General features: G+C 41.5%; 1 protein-coding gene across 2 annotated transcripts in view; it reads right to left on the bottom strand.

The window, feature by feature from the left end:
- The window catches only part of LOC140455550 (lysosome membrane protein 2-like), a 69001-nt gene that overhangs the window by 16040 nt on the left and 34530 nt on the right, over positions 1-18431 (bottom strand). For both annotated transcript variants that reach the window (XM_072550578.1, XM_072550501.1), the window contains 3 exons: positions 17611-17789; positions 16627-16745; positions 12141-12214 (listed from right to left, as the gene is read on the bottom strand). In XM_072550578.1, coding sequence (XP_072406679.1) covers positions 12141-12214; positions 16627-16745; positions 17611-17789 — 372 coding nt within the window. The remainder of the gene's footprint in view (positions 1-12140; positions 12215-16626; positions 16746-17610; positions 17790-18431) is intronic.

The following is an 18431-nucleotide window of genomic DNA, read 5'->3' on the forward strand; positions in this document are numbered from 1 at the left end:
ATCAAAGTTGACATGGCACAAGAATTAAGTGAGAGGTTTCAAAAGATTTAAGGAAATGACAGTGGAAATTGCAGACGCACTGGCAATGATCTTTCCATCTTCCCTAAATTTGGGGGTGGTTCCAGGCGACTGGAGAATTGCTAATATTACATCTTTGTTGTGTTGGCTAGGAACTGCTCAGACATTGAAACGGCAGCTTGTGAACTGAAGTAACCAGAGCCCCATCCACTGGCTTGTGCTGGGTGGAACTAATTTGTCTCAGAGGAAAACGAAGGAAGTGACATAACGTACAAGGACTTTATTTGGTGGAAGAGTAATGAGGCCAGAGCCTATAACGAAAGGCCATAGCCTTGGCAGATGAGCCACAGCCAACAAAAGCAAGACACCACAGTTTGGAAAGATAAGGATGAAGGATAAAAGTGGAGGGTTTCATGCAAGCAGCCAGCAAAATCTCCGGAGATCAACCTTCGCAGTAGGGGATGATCTTACGTTCGAAGTGTGGAGACAATATCAAGGACCCAAGGGATCACCCAGTCAGCGTGAACTCCTATTCTCAGATATTAGCCTTTGTATCCTGTATTCAGGTAACCTATTGGGTGCACCATAGGTTTTAGTCTTGTATGAAGTGCATGCTTGCTTTTCACCCTTTCTCACCCAAACGGTGTGAACTGTATATGTGTTTTAACTTAAGTAATAAAGTCAGCTGTTAGCTGATACAGATGTGACTCTCTTCTTGGTACCAAGCCAATAACTTAAGGGCGGTAACCGGGCAAACTAATTGGTGTCCCTGAGTGGGCGTCGACAAGAAGCTCCAACGCCAAACCTACATCCAGCTCCAAAAAATGAAAACATCCAGCCTTAGGCCCTGAAGGAGTGCCAGAAGGGGGGAGGAACTAAAATAAACAACGGAGTTAATCCTGAAGAACACAAGAGCTTTTAAGTTGAAGTGTGCTCTGTGTCTTCTATACTAACTTCCACTAAGCTTAACTGGTGTCTCAGACAGAGACAGTGGGTAGACTCAAGGTTAAATCTCTTCAGTGGGAGACTCGAGTAAGACTCCATTGTGACAGTACAGAGAGAACTAGAGTCTGGGATAAAGTATACGAAGCAAAGGGAATCTCTAGGTCCTGGGGACGGGGTGTGTTTTGATTAGAGGGGATTCCTTCAAACGTGCGTAATGGGCAAGTGACCGCAACTCGGAGTATGCTAGCTGCGCCAACAGTGAGGGAGAAACTGCTGGGAAAACCATTAGAAAGACTGCCCAAAGGAAATTGCCAGAAAGGGAATTTAAAACGTTGCAGAAGGTTGCAGCAGTTAGCTGCCAGTGGAAGGATTGGGTAGCCTGGATCAAATAGGATTGGTTAGAGATTTTATTTCCACTGTATTGACTGGGCCATCCAGAGTGTAAAAGACCTGGACAGGGTGGAATTTATCAAATGTGTCCAAGGAAGTTTCCCAAAATCAATAAATATGTACAGGGCCCTACTTGGGACAGTGCGACGCTGGACCATCTTTTAGGAAACAAGATAGGAGAAATTACTGAAATGTCAGACGGAGAGCATTCTGGGTCCAGTAACCAGAGTCTAATGTCTTAGTTCTAACATAATTATGAATTGAGATAGAACTGATCTACAGGTAAAGGTGCTAAACTGGGGCAAGGCCACATTTGGGGCCATTAGGCAGGATCTAGCAGAGGTCAACTGGGTGAGTCTGTATGAAGGGGAATGAATGACTGGCAACTGGGAGGCTTTTAGGAGTATGAATCCAGGATAGTATGTCCCTATTAGGGTGAAGGGAAAAGCTTGGCAGGTTTAGGGATCCCTGGCTGATGAGAGATACTGAGGCTCTCGGCAGGAAAAAGGCAGCGGCATACACTGGGTTAAGTTATCAGGCTCAAGCGAATTCCTTGATGCGTATAAAGTGTGTACGAGCATAATCAAGGGGAAATCAGAAGAACAAAAAGAGGGTATGAGATGGATCTGACAAATAAAGTTAAAGATAATCCCAAGAAGTTTTATAGCTACGCTAAGAGTAAAATGGTTAAAATCAACTAGGAGATAGTGAGGACTGTAGAAGCTGGAGATCAGAGTTGAAGAGTGTGGTGCTGGAAAAGCACAGCTGGTCAGGCAGCATCCGAGGAGCAGGAGAAACAAAGAACAAAGAAAATTTACAGCCCAGCAACAGGCTCTTCAGCCCTCCAAGCCTGAGCTGATCCAAATGTACTGTCTAAACCTGTCGGTCAATTCCTAAGCATCTGTATCCCTCGGCTCCCCACCTAACCATGCATCTGTTCAGACGCATCTTAAATGAATCTACCCTGCCTGCCTCTACCACCTCTGCTGGTAAAGCGTTCCAGACACCCACCACCCTCTGTGTGAAGAACTCGCTGCGTGCATCCCCCTTAAAACTTTTCACTTCTCGTTATTGAATCCTTCACCCTGGGAAAAAGCTTGTCTCTGTCGACCCTGTTTATACCCTTCATGATTTTGTAAACCTCAATCAGGTCCCCCCTCAATCTCCTTTTTTCTCGTGAAAACAAACCTAACCTACTCAATCTCTCTTCATAGCTAGCACCTTCCATACCAGGCGACATCCTCGTAAACCTTCTCTGCACTCTTTCCAAAGAGACCACATCCTTTTGGTAACGTGGCGACCAGAACTGTACACAGTATTCTAAATGCAGCTGAACCAATGTCATGTACAATTTTAACATGACCTGCCAGCTCTTATACTCAATACCCCGTCCGATGAAGGCAAGCATACCATATGCCTTCTTGACCACTCTATCCACCTGTGCAGCAACCTTCAGGGTTCAATGGACCTGCACACCCAGATCTCTCTGCTCATCAACTTTTCCCAAGACTCTTCCATTCGTTATATAATTCCCTCCAGAATTAGACTTGCCGAAATGCATCACCTAATATTTATCTGGATTGAACTCCATCTGCCACTTTTCCACCCAACTCTCCAGTCTATCTGTATCCTCCTATATTCTTTGACAGACCGTTATGCTTTCTACTACTCCACCAATCTTTGTGTCATCTGCAAACTTGCTGATCATACCAATAGTGACCTCTTCCAGATAATTTATGTATATCACAAACAGTGGCCCCAGCACTGATCCCTGTGGAACTCCACTGGTCACCTTTCTCCATTTTGAGAAACTCCCTTCAACTACTACGGTCTCCTGTTGCTCAACCAGTTCTTTATCCACCTAGCTAGAACACCCTGCACACCATTTGACTTCACTTTCTCCATTAATTTACCATGGGGAACCTTATCAAACGCCTTACTAAAGTCCATGCATATGACATCTACAGCCCTTCCATCATCTATCAACTTGGTCACTTCCTCAAAACATTCTATTGAATTGATAAGGCACGATCTCCCCCACACAAAACCATGTTGCCTATCACTGATAAGCCCATTCTTTTCTAAATATAAATAGATCCTATCCTTCAATACCTTCTCCAGCAACTTTCCCACCACTGACATCAGGCTCACTGGTCTGTAGTTACCCCAGAATATTCCTACTACCCTTCTTGTACAGGGGGACAGCCTGAACAACCTTCCAGTCCTCCGACACCTCACTTGTGTTTAAGGATGCTACAAAGATACCTGTCAGGGCCCCAGCTATTTCCTCTCTCGCCTCCCTGAGCAACCTGGGGTAGATCCCATCCGGTCCTGGGGATTTGTCCACCTTAATAACCTCTGGCCTACCCAAATATCTTCCCTACTTGGGAGAATTGACGTTTTGGGCATAAGCTCTTTATCCTCATTCCTGAAGAAGGGTTAATGCCCGAAACGTTGATTCTCTTGCTCCTCAGATGCTGTCCGACTGACTGACTGTGTTTTTCCAGCATACACTTTCAATGAAAAGTAAAAGAGTGGCTAGGGAGAGAACAATCTCCTTAAAGATCAGTGTGGTCATCTATGTATGGAGCCACAGGAGATGGAGAAGATTTTTAATTAATATTTCTTCTGTTTACAGATGAGAGAATCATGGATGCTAAGGAAACAAGGAAAACTAGTGGAAATGTTTTGGACCTCATACATATAACCGGAGAGGTGTTTGTTGTCTTAAATCGCATTAAAGTGGATAAATCCCCTGGGCCTAATCAAATCCATCCTTGGATATTGTGGGAATCCAGGAAAGAAATTGCTGAGGGCCTTGCAGAGATTTTTACTTCATCTTTAAACACTGGTGAAATTCCGCAAGATTGGAAGGTGGCTAATGTTGCTCCATTGTTTAGGAAAAGTAGCAAAGATAAGACAAGGAACTACAGGCCACTTATCCTAACATCAGTGGTAGACAAGTTGTTGGAGAAGATAGGAAGGGACGGGATCAACCGACATTTGGATAGTCAAGGTCCAACTAAGGATAGTCAGCATGGATTTGTGCCAGGGAGGTGCTGTCTAACAAATTTGGCACAGTGGTTAGCACTACTGCCTCACAGGTTCCTGGGTTCAATTTCCACCTCAGGTGACATTGTGTGGAGTTTACACATTCTCCCGGTGTCTGCGTGGGTTTCCTCCAGGTGCTCCGGTTTCCTCCCACGGTCCAAAAATGGGCAGTTTAGGTGAATCGGCCACGTTAAATTGCCCATAGAGTTAGATGAAGGGGTAAATGTAGGAGAATGGGTTGCGCTTCGGCGGGTCGGTGTGGACTTGTTGGGCTGAAGGGCCTGTTTACACACTGTAACTAATCTAAACTAAATCTTTTAGATTTTATCAAAGAGATAACCAAGAGGATATGAGGGTAGGCAGCGGATGTTGTCTATATGGACTTTAGTAAGGCCTTTGACATGTTCCAGCACAGCTGGCTAATCATGAAGGCTAGGTCATATGGAATCCAGGGATAGCTAGCTAATTTGATTCAAAATTGGCAAAATGGTAGGAAGCAGAGAGTGACGGTTGAAGTTTGATTCTCAGACTGGAGGCCTGTGAATAGGGGCCAGTGCTGGTACCTTTGTTACTTACATACATGACTTGGATGTGTATGTACAAGGCATGATTAGTAAGTTTGTGGGTGGTTTAAGGTGAGGGGGGAAAGATTGGAGGAGGACCTTAGGGGCAACGTCTTCATCCAGAGAGTGGAGAGTATATGGAATGGGCTGGCAGAAAAAGTGGTTGACGCAGGTACAATAGCAACATTGAAACATTTGGATAGGTACATGGATGGGAAGTTTTTGGAAGAATATAGACTAAATGGAGGGAATTGGAACTAGCACAAGTGGGCATGTGATCAGCATGGACCAGTTCAGGCCAAGGGCCTGTTTCCATGCTATATTCCTTTATGACTGAGTTAAACCAGCAGAACCTGCAAATCGTGGTAGATGACATTTGAAAGATTATCAGGCTTACAGAAAAAGCTGAGAATTATTTCACCCACATGAAACAGTATAAGATAGAGTACAAGAAATTAGCAGGAGAAATAAACATGACGTGGCATTTAAACAAGATCAGGAGGAGAAAGAGACATTGAAAAAGCAATATAATAGTTTGAAGACTGCTATGAATGTCATACATAAAAAAAACTCAGGGGGAAGAGCAATACTACATGAGATCAGACAAAATGCTTAGAGAGATTAAAAATTCAGGAGTCACATCTCAGCTCAGCGAGGCATAAATGGGTACCTTCACACCCCTACCCTTTGAAGGGGGAGGAGGAGGAAGCGGAGATGTCAATTGGGGAGGGTTAGTGGTCAGAGCTGCTAGGTACAGTGAGGAAGATAATCAGGAACGGCAGTCTCCATCCTCAAGTGAAAAGGGGAGGACCCAGCGACATCTGCTCTTATGTATCCTGTAGTGACAAGTCAGAGTGGAATGGGGGATTGCTCAGGCTATTAACTATTCCACTCCCTTTGGGATCAGAACAGAGCAACAAAGACAAATTCCCAGACACTGATACAGATTAGATGATGATGAGAAGAAATTAATATTAATGTACCTACACCTGTATGTTCTCACAGCCCAACCAAGAAAAAGAGCTAACGGACAGTGAACCCTCACTCATTTAAAAGGAAGCTGTTTTTTACAGTTATAGGAGCTATTGGAGGTGACCTTGTCGAATCATTAAACAAGTGTAGACTGAGGAAGGGGGAACACCTGACAGCTTTCGCCCTTTGACTCTAGTCAAGGTTCTGGAATATTTATGGGCCAGCTTTAGACCACCAGAACCCACAGGACAGAGAGGTTGCTATGGTTATTCACCTTAGTATCACATGGTACAGAGGACTCAACAAAGGCTCGTGACCTTGTTTGACCAACAGAGACCACAAACAGACTGAGGGATAAGACGGATGAGAAGTGCACATGAAAAGGAAAGGGGAAAGCCAAATAAGATTAACACGGCTAGGAATGGCACCAGCTACCAGTACCAAAGGGATGGGGCAGGGGGAGGGAGAGAGAGGTGGAACTGGAGAAATGTAGAAAGATGGTCTGTGCCCAGGAACCTCTCCCCCACCACCATACCAATCGGTGGACAAGGGCAGGGGAAGGGGAACCTCAACCGGATGCCAGCAGCAACAGACAAAACCTGGGAAATGCTAACCAGTCTTGTATCTGTGGAGGAGTGGGACGCTACGCTAAATACTGTCTTGACCCCTCGGAAGGGTGAGAAAAATCACACACAAGTCTAATCCTTACCACTAGAGGGACCCCAGCCCATGCTACAAAATAATGTACAGCCAAGTGAGGCAATAAAGGGTTGTACCCACAGCTCACAATGACAACTTAAGGCCTCTCCAACATGGAGGTGGGACACCAGAAGGGGTGGAATGGGAAGACCTTGGAAGATGACAGGGTTGGAGGTCACCCTGCCACTCTTCTTTGGGACACAGGGAATCCTGAACCACCCTAAGCTCATCCTGTTTACATCAACATTCTTGGAAGATTGAAGCAGAAATTATTCCAACTTGGCTGATAGGGCATTCATAAGTAGGACAGGTGACTACTCCTTTAAGTGTGCGGATTGGATCTGGGCTCTTAAGGCACTAGGTCAGCCTACCACAACTACCCCAGCAACAGGAACATATTTTGGGAACAACCTACTTGGTATGAGCCAGTCTTTGTTTTGATCTGGTCAGCTGTATGACACAACAAACACCAGGATGATCACAGTGCAGACTGTCACTGCAGTTTCAGATGGTCAATACAGGGAACAGGTTTGCACAGGGGGAGAAATTTGAATAAACCCTATATAAGATGAGTTTTGGATCCAATGGTCCAGACCATACTAACAGTGAACCAAAATGCTTTTGCCAAAAGCAAACATGATTGTGAGAAGATGCAGGGGGAGGTTTGCATCCAAGGACCAGACCCTGAGTCACAGAAACAATACAGATTTCCCAAACAAGCATAAAGAGACAGAGAAAGTAATCCAGCGTCTAGTAACTTGAGTTCTGTGACCTCTCGCCTCCATTAATCTCCTCTAATTTGGCAGTTTAAAAGCCAGACTGGAGCTGGCGATCAACTACAAGGAACTAAATAAAGTCACACCGAAAACAGCTCCTATGGTGGCTACTAGTCCTGAAATGATGATTAAATAAAGTGAGTAAGCACTATGGCTTACAGTATTAGATATCATTGGATTTTGGTCAATCCCTTTGACTCAGGAGTGTCCGTATAAATTTGCATTTACCTTTAAAGGACAGCAATACATGTGGATAGCTTTATCACAGGGATTTGACAATTTTCCATCAAAGGGTAAGCAATGGATTAGGCATTTTCCTAGGCCAGACTGTCTGATACAATATGTTGATGACTTGCTTTTACAAACAGGAACCGAACGGGATCATTACTTGTTCCTATAAGAGTTTCTGCAACTATTAAAAGGCAGTTTGGGTTGAAAGCAAACCCAAAAAAAAATTACGAGGCATGAAGTGAGTTACTTAGGAGTGATGTTTAACACTAGGAAAAAGATAGACAAACAAATTGAAACAGCAGATAGACTTCCCATCCCTACAAACATGAAGGGATGAAGATGTTTTTGGGCTTAATTAAGTATTGTAGAGACCTAATTCATATTTTTTCCACAAATATAACACCATTAATGATGTTATTAAATAAAGATGCCCCATGGAAACGGAAGCAATAATAGTTTTGAAACAAGGCTTAGCAAATGTTCCTGTCCTGTAAACCCCAAACTCCACTGGACCATCCTCCCGAGAGGTGGCTGCAACATATTCCACAAAATCAGTGGTCTTATTGCAAGAGGTGTATGGTTAGATAAGACCTAAACCTCATGTACACTCACACCAGTACAACATGGGGTACTGGACATGAAAGGCATTTGTTCGCAGTTTTCCGGGTGGTACAACACTTCACCTACATTGTCGGGTTGAACCCATTGACAATTTTGACAGAACATATATTCATTGAGATGCTGCTGGATGGACATACTAACGATGGCATGGTAAGCCAGATGAACACTGTAGTTACAGGGGAGAAATATGATTATAGAGGTGAAAACCACCATTATGTTAGCCAATAACTTAGTGGATCAAGGAGAAAAACATGAGTGCCAAATTATGATAGCAAATGATCCCAAGGGGCCATTTGTATCAAAACAAAAAAGGAAGTAATACTGGGGGAGAGAGAACAAAACTCTTTAAAATGTTTTTTGACTGTTTGTCATCTGTACAGATAGGCAATAAAAGAAACAGGCCACTCCTCTATCCCACCACAAGAAGAAATTAGTGAAGAAGAAACAGACAGAGTCCAAAGAAAATTGGGAACAGGACTTGGATGGACTAGTAGGGAAAATTGAAAATTTGGACTTAATGTAAGAAACAAGCTGGAAATAATATGCAGATTTTACACTTGTGTATTACAGGTCTAGTCCAAGATGACAGGAATAATACTTCTCGTTGAGACCAGGTTAATAGCGACTGGGGCACCATTGGACCTGCTCCAGAGCCCTTGAACTTTAGTTCTTACTTTTCTAACTTATACTATGAATAATTAAGAGCAATGTAAACTTTTTTATCTATTTTGTATCTAAGATTGCGCCATTGTAAACGTTTCATTTTAATCCTGTACTTGAGTACACATGACAATAAACTAACTCTAGTTCTTCATCACGGCTGACAAACAGACCAGTAAGTGTTGACATTTGAAGAATACCCAGTGATCAACACTTCACTCAAAAGATCAAGATACTCCAGATTAATAGAGGGGAAGTAGAGGAGTCAAGCATGCATTATGCAGGGGTGGATGGTTTGGCACGCACAGGTACGACTGAGTATCTGGGAACGTACAGGGATTCGGTTCTCAACAAAATTTTAGGAAGTGAAATTGTCCATCATCCCAGATGGAAAAATTATTAGCAAGTTTGTCAGCTCATTATTGAGTGACGATTGGATAATGATGGCCACAGTAAAGTTGTTCACTGGGATCAGTACTTATCAAAATTGTTCATTGTCTGCTTGCCTGTGAAAAATCTTTTTTTCTTGTGCGATATGCATGTGTAGTACAGACATACTACATAATGGTATGTGGTTGTTGAAAAATGACTTCAGACCTGATCATCGTGGGGGAATGAAACATCCCATGGCCAGTAATAAAAGCGGTAATGAAGGAAAACCTAATGATTCAATGCATTGATACGGATCAGGTTCTGTGGGGATATGTGTCACCACATTACCACCAAGTCCAGACCTAACAGCAGGTTGTACATAAATTGCGGAGGAGGCAAAGAAGATAATCCATCAATGGATTAAATATACTGAAACAATTAGAATAAATGCTGATAAGGCAAATGAGGCGTTGAGTGTCCCCAGTTTTTGGCGTAAGCTTTGGAATTGGGGATCTAATGTTCAAATACATCTTTGGGGGAGAATATTATCAAGTGCGGCTGCAATACTGATTTTCTGTACATGTTGAGTACTATGATTACCAATGTCTCAGGGTCAGAAGGTGGAAAATTAAAATATGAAAATTAGAAGTTGAAGCTTTCCCAAAACAGAATGGGTGATTTATTATAATGGAGATTGTTTTTAAGGAGGTAGATGTACTTTTACATTTAAAATGCACATGTAACAGATCTACTGGGGTCAATCGTGATCCCATGAGCAGTGAGCAAAAAGAAAGGAAAATGATCCTAAGATCAAAAAGGAGGGAGGGGGGAAAACACGTTGGCCAGGAACTGCTCACTCAGAAAATCAGTAGCTTGTGAACTTAAGTAATCAGAGCCCTAACCACTGGCTTGTGTTGGCTAGAACTGGCTCAATAAAGTTCAATGCACAAAACTTCAAGCTGATGCACTATGGTACAAGAGAGCCTAAAGAGTAGTATGGAAAGTGCTACTATTCCAAAGGGTATAGAGGATGAGAGACACCTGGATTTATATATGCAGTCATCACAAGGTGGTAGTACAGGGAGACATAGCTGTTAATAAAGCCTAAAGTATGCTAAGCTTCATTAATAGAGATATACAGTACAAAGCAGGTAGGTTATGCTGGATTTATACAGAACTAATAAAACCTCAGCTGGAAGAGTGTGTGCAGTGCTAGTTGCCACACTCTAGAAAGGATCTGAATGCATGGATCGATTACAGAAGAGGTTTTTGAGAATGGTTCCAGGAATAAGAAACATCAGTTATGAGAAATGATTGACGAAATAGGTACAGATTTCCTTGTATAGGAGAATACGAAGATGAGATCTGATGAAAGTTTTCTCAATTGAGGGGTGGCTAGACAAAGCAGATAGGGAGAAATTGCTCGTGCTTGTAAGATGACAGATATAAAAGATATGACAAGAAATAAGTATAAGAAACATTTTATCGTACAGACAACAGTCAGGTATGGACTGGAAGTGATAATGCACTGCCTCAAAGTATCTGGAGGAGGTTCACCTAAAGATTTAAGAGGGCATTGGAAGATTAAGTAGAAACAACGTGTAAGGTTATGGGGAAAAACAGATATTTGGCACTAAGCCCAAATGCTGAGAGTCAGTACAGTATATAATGGACCAAATGGCCTTCCCTTTTCAAGTAACAATTTTGTGACTCAACAATCTCTTTGGTGCGATTTCTGAACTGTCCCCATCACTACACAGAAACAAGGAGTATTTGGGCCTGTTATATATGGATGCTTTATCTATCCACCTCAGTTTCAGAGCACTTATATCTTTGCTGAACAAAACTTTTCAACCTTAGTTACAAAATTTGCAACTGAATTACCGTTAACAATTTTTTGGAAGAGACATCTTGACATTCATTACCCAAAGTGCCCAGCTCTCTCTGATGTACTCAATTTTTATTTTAAAATTAGATTTATATAAAGTTGTAAATCCATCTAGGATAGACCAGAATGTGGGGTCAATATAGAATAGTGCTCATCAAAACATAGCAAGCAGAAATGAATAGCTAATAGAAAGGAAACAGGCAGAAGTCTGTGCTCTCGGAGGCTGCCAGCCACTTTACAATGGAGACAATCAACGTCATGCATTTAACAACTATCATTAACATGTCAAAAACTCAAAAATACTCTGACCAGCCAAATCTAGTGAAGAAGCAAAGTCTGAAAAGAAAATGGTCTCAAAATCTGATTGTTTAAAATACTGTGATTAAATCAAGGAAAACAAAATCTTAAAAATTGACGATAAAGCTTGATACGATGAAGTTGTTTTGACTTGTAAAGAAACAAGAACAAGAGGCCATACACTAAATGTGATATGCAAGTGAAGCACGGATGACGGAGGAAAAAAAAAGTGTACGGAATGCTAAGCCGGAAAATATGGCGGAGACAGGTTCAATTGAGGCCTTCAAGAGACATTAGATATGCGTAGTAATGGCATGTAGAGGTGTGGGGGAAAGGCAGGAGATTGGCATCAGATAATACAGCATGTGCAGGCATGAGGATCAATGGCCTCTTTCTCCACCGTAATAATTCTGGCCTTGTCCCCCAGCTTTATTGAGACAAAAAAAAATTGATGGGAAGAAACAATGCATTCAGAACTGCTTCTAACGTCTTAAGAGTCAAATCAAACAGTTTTTAAACTGAACTTCAAATTTTGCTTTTCTACCATTTTTGACACAAGCTAAAAATAGGTACAATGTGAACAATATTGATAAACGGCAAGTGCATCCCCAAAATCACCAAGCACTGGTGTTGAATAATATTTGAAAATCTACTCACATAAATCCTGCTATTGGTTCAATGTAAACATTGATCTGAACTCGCTTTGCTGCCCTCACCAGGAGACCTGTAAGCTAAATAGTACCACAAGTCAGCACAGACAGTCATTCACTCGTGCATTCATACAGAAAAACGAGTTATTTTCTTGTAGGTGTTCACCATCCTGTAATAAAACTTCTTTCAACTGTTTGCACCCATGCACATTATTTTAGAAATGAGCAATTCTTACTGTCTGTTTAATTCAATGTACTTTACCTTTCAAGCTGCCCCACATTAAGTGGCACTGTGACTATTCACATGTATTTACCTACCATGAATTATCGACATGTTTTAAAATATTCAAATTTACAAACTAAGAAAAATGTATTTGCCTTAATATTTACTTCGCCTACTCCTTAATTTTAATCTCCCCTCCCACTTTTTTTTGGGTGAACATCACAGTCACACTAATCATGAAAAGGCTCCATGTCCTCTCTCCAGTCAAAACTGCCCTGCTTGGTATAGTTTTCACTCATCGTATTTTCCCAGATAATGATTGCTGGTATGTGATATGGTGATGTGATATTTGCCACCTCTACTACAGAGGTACAGAGTAAAAAGTATTGGTGGTAACTCTGCCACAAATCCTTCATCTTTGCTGCATCTTGGGCTTTAGGATTAGGGATACACCATTGTAGATTATCAACAGAAGAGGCGCTGTTTTTAAAAGAGATCACATTATTAGTTGATAGCATTACGTACTGTATCTGGTCAGGCATAATTACTAGGATCTTGTGAAACAAATACAGATACACTGGCTCCCTCCCAAAGCTAGAGTAGAACCTATTGGCCACACCCACAGACAGAGATATTAACATACTGGCTGGAGCTAGTGTAACACAAAGGTTAATCCTTGCAGAACCACTGTTTCAGACAACACCCTTCATTCCTAATATCAGAAATTCCAGTCACGGTGGAATGTGAATCCACAATAACTTAAGAACAAGAGAAAAAAACATTCTATAATAATGACTTTGGTGTGCCATAGGCATCTGCTTTGTTTCAGTGGCATCAGTCACTATTTTAAGCAGTTTGTTAAATTGTTGCTACGTAGTAACATCAACTATGTCATCCCTAAATCATGAGACCATTCCTCAAATAGGAATATACATAGATAAATTAGTTTATAAACGAGTTATTTAATTTCTAATAGATGTGAAGCTATACTTGGGTAATTCCAAAGGCTAATTAAACATTGGAACAATTTCCTTCCTTGTACCAAACTTTTACATTGGTTAATTTTTGGTCTTTAAGAATGAGCTCTGTTATTGACTACCTTGTGCTTGAACTATCCCCAAATCCAGTCAGCTGATTTTAGGTTGAGATTTTTTTGTTGAAATACAGTATCAGCCTTTACAGCAGAAACATGGGAAGTCGAGGTGCACATCATTCTTGGATTAAAAAGTGCGACAAAGCACCAGATACAAAGCATGCTTGTAGCAAGTAGTGACAAGTGACAGGAAAGCTTAATAAGACTAGAGCACCTGTTTAGAGTCTCCGGAGTATCTTAATTTTATTGACCCATCCTATCAATGGCACTTCATCCCCATCAACAGCAATCATCCAACGAGCAGAAAACTGTATTCTTAAACAGAATTTGTTTTCTGAAGTGCACATTTCAGGTTTGATTTGATAACATAGTAAAAGAGATTAGTTCAAAAATCCACAAACATTCCCACTTTAAAAGAACATTCAAACAGCCAGATATTTCATCATTTTATCCAGTACAACACACTACATTTGAAAAATAATTGCTTCTGATTGGTGGGTTAGAGCGGTCCATTGGAATCCAGATGCTAACCTTATACTATCTGACAGAAAGACGACATTATAATGAGCATGATCTGGATTGAGAATTAGGCATGGATTGGTAGCATTATGTCCTTTACGCAAAAGTTGGGAGTGGGACTTAGACTGTGCAGTACTTGTAAGGTTGCAATTGTTTGTTGGATTACTGAGTGTTCTGCCTTAAACAATCTCAGGATACTTCCTTTGATCTTTACAAATGATGATAGCTGTTTTGAAGGAAGCCATTGGACAGTTGAGCACAACACATAAAACCGACCTTCTAGAGTACTTTCAGTAACAAATTCACTTATCAGCAGAGATCCAACAACCCAGTCCTGAACCTGCTTTCCAAGCAGCAATAATAAAGGAGCTGGAATTAAGCTACTGGGCTGCTTACATTTGAATTGTATCTTTGAGGTGGCTATCCTAAGCTTTAATACATTCCTTAGCACGTGGTTCTGTACCTTGCAATGTACCAATCTGTAACACTCAGTCAAGGACAACTCTTTACACTGCAAGACCAGAACGTTTCAGGCAAAATAGAGCCTTTAATCAGGGTGACAATCCTCCAGGTACAGTTGACATTTGCCTTGGTGCACATCCCTGGGAGTAGCTTGTACAGCACAAAGTCTTGCATCACAATGGTGTTAGGGGTGAACAACAGCAAAAACACCTGCCTCTAGGCAAAGGGAGACAGATGATCTTTTTTACCACTGCAGCTGGCTCAAGGGTAAATTTATGGTATCAGAGAGGCATCACACACACAAAAAGATCAAGACAGGGTGCACCCTTGTCACCACTGGCCAAGTTTGTTTGAAAGTTCTGGTGGTAAGGCATTCTGCCAAATGTCTGAGAGTCTGCTCCAGAACCGCTTGAGGACATGATATGCTGATTAAAGCCTGATGACAAAGGGGTTTCTCTATACAGTTTTTTTCCAGAAGGACCAGATAATATAGTACAGTCCAACTACTTGGAATATTCTGTAGCAATGTGGCCAGATCCAGTCTATTCAACACCAGGGCAGGTAGAAGGTCCGAGACAGCTGCCAGGGGAAAGTATATTCTTTATCCTCTAAAATAGAGAAAATATATGGCAGCACATAATTGATTTCCAGCAAACCATAAGAGGCCATTGTTCAACTGTTGTCACATATGAAGTTGAGCTAATCGCAGGGCAGATAAATGCATATTCTGGTGCCTAAGTAATATAAGGTGCGCTTCTGCAAATGGTCACTAATTCTGAATGCAAATCATGCATAAATTGACATTAAACCAATTTTGAGACACAATAACAAAGATTACAACTTGTAAATGGCCATCCCAAGCTGGGATATTGCCTGGGTCTTGTTGAGTTTGCATATTAACTGCTTCAGTATCCGAGTCGTCGTGAATGGTGCTAAAAATGCTAGAATCAGCAGCCATTATTCCTACTTCTGCCCTGACTATTGAGGGAAATACTGGATTAGTGGTGCTGGAAGAGCACAGCAGTTCAGGCAGCATCCAACATGCAGCAAAATCGACGTTTCGGGCAAAAGCCCTTCATCAGGAATAAAGGCAGCAAGCCTGAAGCATGGAGAGATATCTCTCCACACTTCAGGCTCACTGCCTTTACTCCTGATGAAGGGTTTTTGCCCGAAACGTCGATTTTGCTGCTCGTTGGATGCTGCCTGAACTGCTGTGCTCTTCCAGCACCACTAATCCAGTATTTGGTTTTCAGCATCTGCAGTCATTGTTTTTAACCTTATTGAGGGAAATTCATTGATGAAGCAGGTGAAGATGGTTTGGCTAGCATGCTGTCCTGAAAAACTCCTGCAAGGTGGCCTGGAGCAGAGATGACGGATGGCTCCAACCACTCAAGAGCTTTCCCGATTCTCAATTAGGTGTTGGTTATAATGACCAAGTGCATGATTCACAAAAGGTTAGTATGCAAGTACAGCAAATATTAGAAATGTTAATAGAATGTTATTAATTACAAGAGAATTAAAAGTAGGGAGATTATGCTTCAGTTAGATAGAGCACTGGTGAGACTGCGACTAATTTTGTTAGGAGAAATGGCTGGACAGGCTGGTCTTGTATCTGCAGGAGTTTTGAACAATGAGAGACAATTTGATTGAAATAAGGAGGGTATTGAGAGGTAGATGAGGAGAATCTACAATTGTGGGTGACTGCTTAACAATATGGGACTGAACATCTAAAACACTTGAGGCAAAGGTTTTACTGTCAGAGCATCCAGATGTTTTGATACTCTGCTTCCATCACGTTTTTGGGGAAAGACAGTCCTTGAATACATTTTTGTCAAGCAAGGCGCAGGGGGATGATGGTGAAAAGTTACCATGTGCAGGCACAAATATGGATTAGTGCTTATAGTCAGACCAATCACGACCTTAAAGTGACAGAGCAGGCTCAAGGGGCAGCATGATCTACTCCTACACATTGTTAACATTTTCATACATCATTTTGAAAGTTACAATTCTTAGATTACAACCTACACATTGTGCACTATATTGCAAATTGTCAGTGACCAAGAATAGTTGGATGATCCGCAATGATCATAACAAATGCCAGTGTAGGCTTGAAGGACCAGTGGCACTCTCTGCTCCTTTTCTTTTATATAATTTTGCTAGGTTCTATTTTTCATGAAGTTAACCACATTTACTTACAGGATTTATGTCCAGAAATGTTTCATGATTTGCCTTATTTGGATGCATTCCTTTAATATCATCGATAAATTTTTGATCTGCCTGGTAGAAGTGTGGCGATGAAAGAATAATAGGGGCCCCTATTGTAGCCAAGGAGAGAAAAATAAAGCATTAATTGACTGAGTGTGCCTATACAGTATTGTCTTTTGTAAATAAGGTGTCTTTTCGTTTATAGTGAAACTACTGCATATTTAGTGACTGCACAAATTAAACTCACACTTTACTCAAATTAAAAGAGGAAGATTGGCTTAGTTGATTTGTATAGCAGCTCACCATATGCACTGAACCTAGTTAGGTTTCCAGGAACAGAGAAACATGCACTCCCTAAACAAGCGGTGACATTATTGACAGGCTGGCCTGGTTGTAACATGCTGACCTGAGTCAGCTGAGACCATTTCAAGTGCTAAATACCCTCAGGCAGTCAATTTGCAAAATTCCATTGACCTTTTCAGTGGGACTTAGCGTAAGTTGCAATATCTTATGAACACAATTGTTAAAGGCGAGTTCTGCAAGTGCAACCACAGGTTGCAATACTTGCCAGTTCGAACTCCCCACACAAATTGCACACTGACCTACTATTGGTAACATCACAAGAAGTCATAATAAATGCTTCCCAGGTGACAAATCTTAACACACTGGAACTGTAATACCTTTCTTCTTCAGGTACCACACGATTACTTACGCTAATTTAACCGAGCCTAACGCCATCATCGTGCTAAAGGGCAGGATAAAGGAAGAGACCCTAAACCTATCCCAGCAAAGACAGGAATGCAAAGTTGGCATCATGCTCAACCACATCCTCGCTGTCCAGCCAGTGAAGCTAACCAGCCTCCTTTTGTATCGTTAGTCCACAAAATCTTTAACTTTATCTTGAAGGATCCAGAACTTTCCTTCAAATAGAACTCTGCTCTTTCCAACAGGGAACATGGGACTTTAATCAGTTACCTTGCTTGCAAGTGCTGATGTTCAATACACCTGATCCCAGGCAGTTTCCAGCTGGAACACAGAAACCTGCATTTTCTGGGTTGACTGTTACATTGGCAAAAATCTCATTTGGCGGCACAAATCGCATAACTGGTATCCCTTTGACACTAAGCTCCTGCTCAAAATTGGCATAGAGAGACCTATTAAGAAAAATTTTCAAAAAAAAGCATAATTAGTCAAGCTCCTCTTATTTTCAAAAAGATTGACAAGACAATACAGAATGAGTTGCATTCTGCGCCAGTGTTATCGAACACAAGCTTTGAACCAGAAGATGCTTCGTAATATTTAGAAAGACTAACAGTATACACGAGGGTCTTACCTGCTTAAGATGGTCAATTTTAAAAAGCAGACAATGGTGATTTGCTTATTTTACAATGACAACTTAATATTGATACAGCAATTCACTGTAAATTGAAGTGTAACCCGGATGTAATTTGCTAAAAAGCATTTTACAATGCAAGTGTCCAAAACATTACGGCCATTATATTTGTTGCCCGTTCCCCCGAGGCTCTTGTGGTGGTGAAGTTCCACAGGCATCCAGTGGCTCAAACTGACTGAGGCTTTTCACTGTCACCTGATGTACATGATCAAGAAATGGACATCCTCCTCCTAGTCCGTGACACCTCCCACAAGGTAAGGCAGCTCCACACAAGTTGGGTTTGCATGCTCAAGGCTACAATTATTTGAGAGAATGGGGAGCCAAACAATAATATATTTAATTAGATTAGTTCCAGTGTGGAAACAGGCCCTTTGGCTCAACAAGTCCACACCAACTCGGTGAA

This window comes from Chiloscyllium punctatum, chromosome 1 (genome assembly GCF_047496795.1).
Source record: "Chiloscyllium punctatum isolate Juve2018m chromosome 1, sChiPun1.3, whole genome shotgun sequence".
Taxonomy (NCBI): Eukaryota; Metazoa; Chordata; class Chondrichthyes; order Orectolobiformes; family Hemiscylliidae; genus Chiloscyllium; species Chiloscyllium punctatum.